General features: G+C 38.4%; 1 protein-coding gene across 2 annotated transcripts in view; it reads left to right on the top strand.

Moving 5' to 3' along the window:
- LOC125026338 (histone-lysine N-methyltransferase SETD1-like) overlaps nucleotides 1-2,500 on the top strand; it is a 22,633-nt gene that overhangs the window by 11,835 nt on the left and 8,298 nt on the right. For both annotated transcript variants that reach the window (XM_047614711.1, XM_047614712.1), the window contains exon 8: nucleotides 1-429. This exon is cut by the window's left edge and continues 915 nt beyond it. In XM_047614711.1, coding sequence (XP_047470667.1) covers nucleotides 1-429 — 429 coding nt within the window. The remainder of the gene's footprint in view (nucleotides 430-2,500) is intronic.

Below are 2,500 nucleotides of genomic sequence, written 5' to 3'. Positions count from 1 at the left end.
TAGTTTAAGTTCAACTGAAGATCCGATCTTACACGTCCCTATTCCACCTGCGGGAAGTGCTGTTCCTCCACCTGGGGGACCTTTTACAGCTCCTCCCCCCGGTTACTCCCAGTATGCACCCCCTCCAGGTTATCCTCCCTCTTATCTACCCCCTGGGTATCCCCCCCAACATGCCATGACCCAGGAGGCAGCCTACCAGTGGCAGCCACCTCCAGGTTATCCCCCTAATTTTGTGTCAGGATACCCAGGTTATAATACAGGTTATATGACCATCCCATCAGGATATTCTTCCATAAGCCATCCACCACCAGGCCCTAGTGTTCCAGGCCAGGCACCATTTCCACCATATTTTGGAGCAGGCTACCCAGCTACACAGGACCCCAGTGATTCCACCCACAAAAGTGGAGAGTACCACGACCCAACTATCAAGTAAGTACCACTTTTCATAACATACATGATTATAAGTGAACTTTTGCTTTAGGTGATTAACCTCTTGGGTCCAGGTGGACATAGGCCAAAATTTGGCCACAAGGCTTACATGAGTTGCAACTTATGTGTAGGCTAAGCTAACACTAATACTCTTGTGTGGTGTTAAGACTTCTTGCCTCCCCTCTACAATGTTATCATCACTTAATCAATTAAGCAATTTTTTTTCTCCATTTTCCAAGGTCTATTATTTGTCATTTGTTATGCTTTTTAAACATTTTTCAAAATATTCACTGAAAGGAATACAATAAGCTTTTTATGAAGATAACTCTAAATTAAGGATTTTTAACCAATTGGATCTGGACTCTTCACTGCCATCACGTATCCCTAAATATGGGCTTTTGGCTTACTTGAATGCCACTCTGCTGGATGTATGGCTTGTAGGCTGAGTGCACACAGACTCTTGTGTATGGTAACAAGACTTTGTGCTTCCCCTTTACAATATTAGTTTCTCTTTTTCTGCATAAGTGTTTTTACCTTTTTTGCTACTTTCATGTATCCCATATCATCTCTCTAGGTATTCCAAAACTCTGCAGTATTATTAATAATAAGTAACCATTTGTTATTTATGTAATTTTATTTATTTATTTTTATTTTATTTTTTTCATAATATCTAATTTTCTGTAATACAACCTGCTCTGTCAGTCACATTGGATGGTACATTCCACTTTTGTTTATCGATATAAATAATGTAAAACTTCCTTCCTAAATTGAGTCTAATCACTCACCAAGAGCTTTGTGCACTCATGGCGAGTCATTCCTGTCACTCTGCCTTCAGCCAAAATTCTCATGGCAACAAGTTCCCACTACCCCAGTCCCCAGCCAAAGTTTCCCATGGTGGTATATTCACATCTCCTGCCCCTCAAGCCAATTTTTTTTTATGATGTGATGGTCAGGTCATCTGGATTGTAGGGGTTAAGGGGTAATTTCAATAGGGGGAAAAGTCCTCTAAAAGTTTTGAGGTGAGCCTTGACAAGGCGAGGACAGTTTTTTCAAGGGTTAGATGTTTCAAAAAGCTGTCACAAATTTTTGCCCATTCTGTGAGGGTTAGTTCTCATAATTGATTTTCATTTCACTGAAACTCTCTGTTAACAGTAAGATATCAGGCCTAAAATTATTATTAATACATATTGTCTTCATTTAGTTCTTTTGTATTTTATGTGCCTTGTGCCAGAACATTTCTTTTAATTCATTAGTGAGTTACTTATTTGATTGTTTTAACACATAGATGGCTACACTTGTACTAAGTCACCAATGAGCCAATTATGAGTACTGCCTGTCTTGCCCGTTTACCCTTTTCTTTGATTTACGAAAATATTTTACGTTATCTTATTTTGCTGTTACTAATATTTATAACATTATAGTAATTATGATGTTAAAAATAAAAATAACACCATTGATATTCACAAGTAAAAAATACATTTTTCCTGCCAATTCAAATCAGGTAAGGTCACAAGGTCTACTAATTGACTCCTTTGTGGCTAAGCACTAGTAGAGCCATCTATGTGCTGAGACATTTCACAAAATGTATAAAAAAAGAACACAGCATTTTCCCCATATTTTATTCATTTTCCCTGGCGGCATTATGTTAAGAACAGATAACAAAAGAATACAAAGCAAGAGCATTAGGTTCATCTGTAATAATCAAAGATTTGGCAATGCAAAAAGGTAGACATGTCAGAAGAAAGTTAGAGAGAGTTAAACACACAAACCAACAATTTTCCATGGTCAGTCCCATATTTCTTATCACTAACATACTTGCTCATTTAACATCAGTTAATGATGTTCTTGAACAAACAATTACTAAAAGACCTCAGAAAATGTATATGACTTGCATTCAATCTGGGAATAGCAGGTGTCATTATGGCTGGCTTTTGGCATAGGCCATATCAGTAGTCACGAAAGGCACCACCATCTAGACGGGGTGCCCATGGACAGTGATGACGTTGGTTGCAGGGAAGGGTTGATATACCCCGATTTTGGCTAGACCAAAATGACTAGAGTTGGCCCTGGT

The sequence above is a fragment of the Penaeus chinensis genome, chromosome 6 (assembly GCF_019202785.1).
Source record: "Penaeus chinensis breed Huanghai No. 1 chromosome 6, ASM1920278v2, whole genome shotgun sequence".
Taxonomy (NCBI): domain Eukaryota; kingdom Metazoa; phylum Arthropoda; class Malacostraca; order Decapoda; family Penaeidae; genus Penaeus; species Penaeus chinensis.
This window is presented reverse-complemented; position numbering and strand designations above follow the sequence as displayed.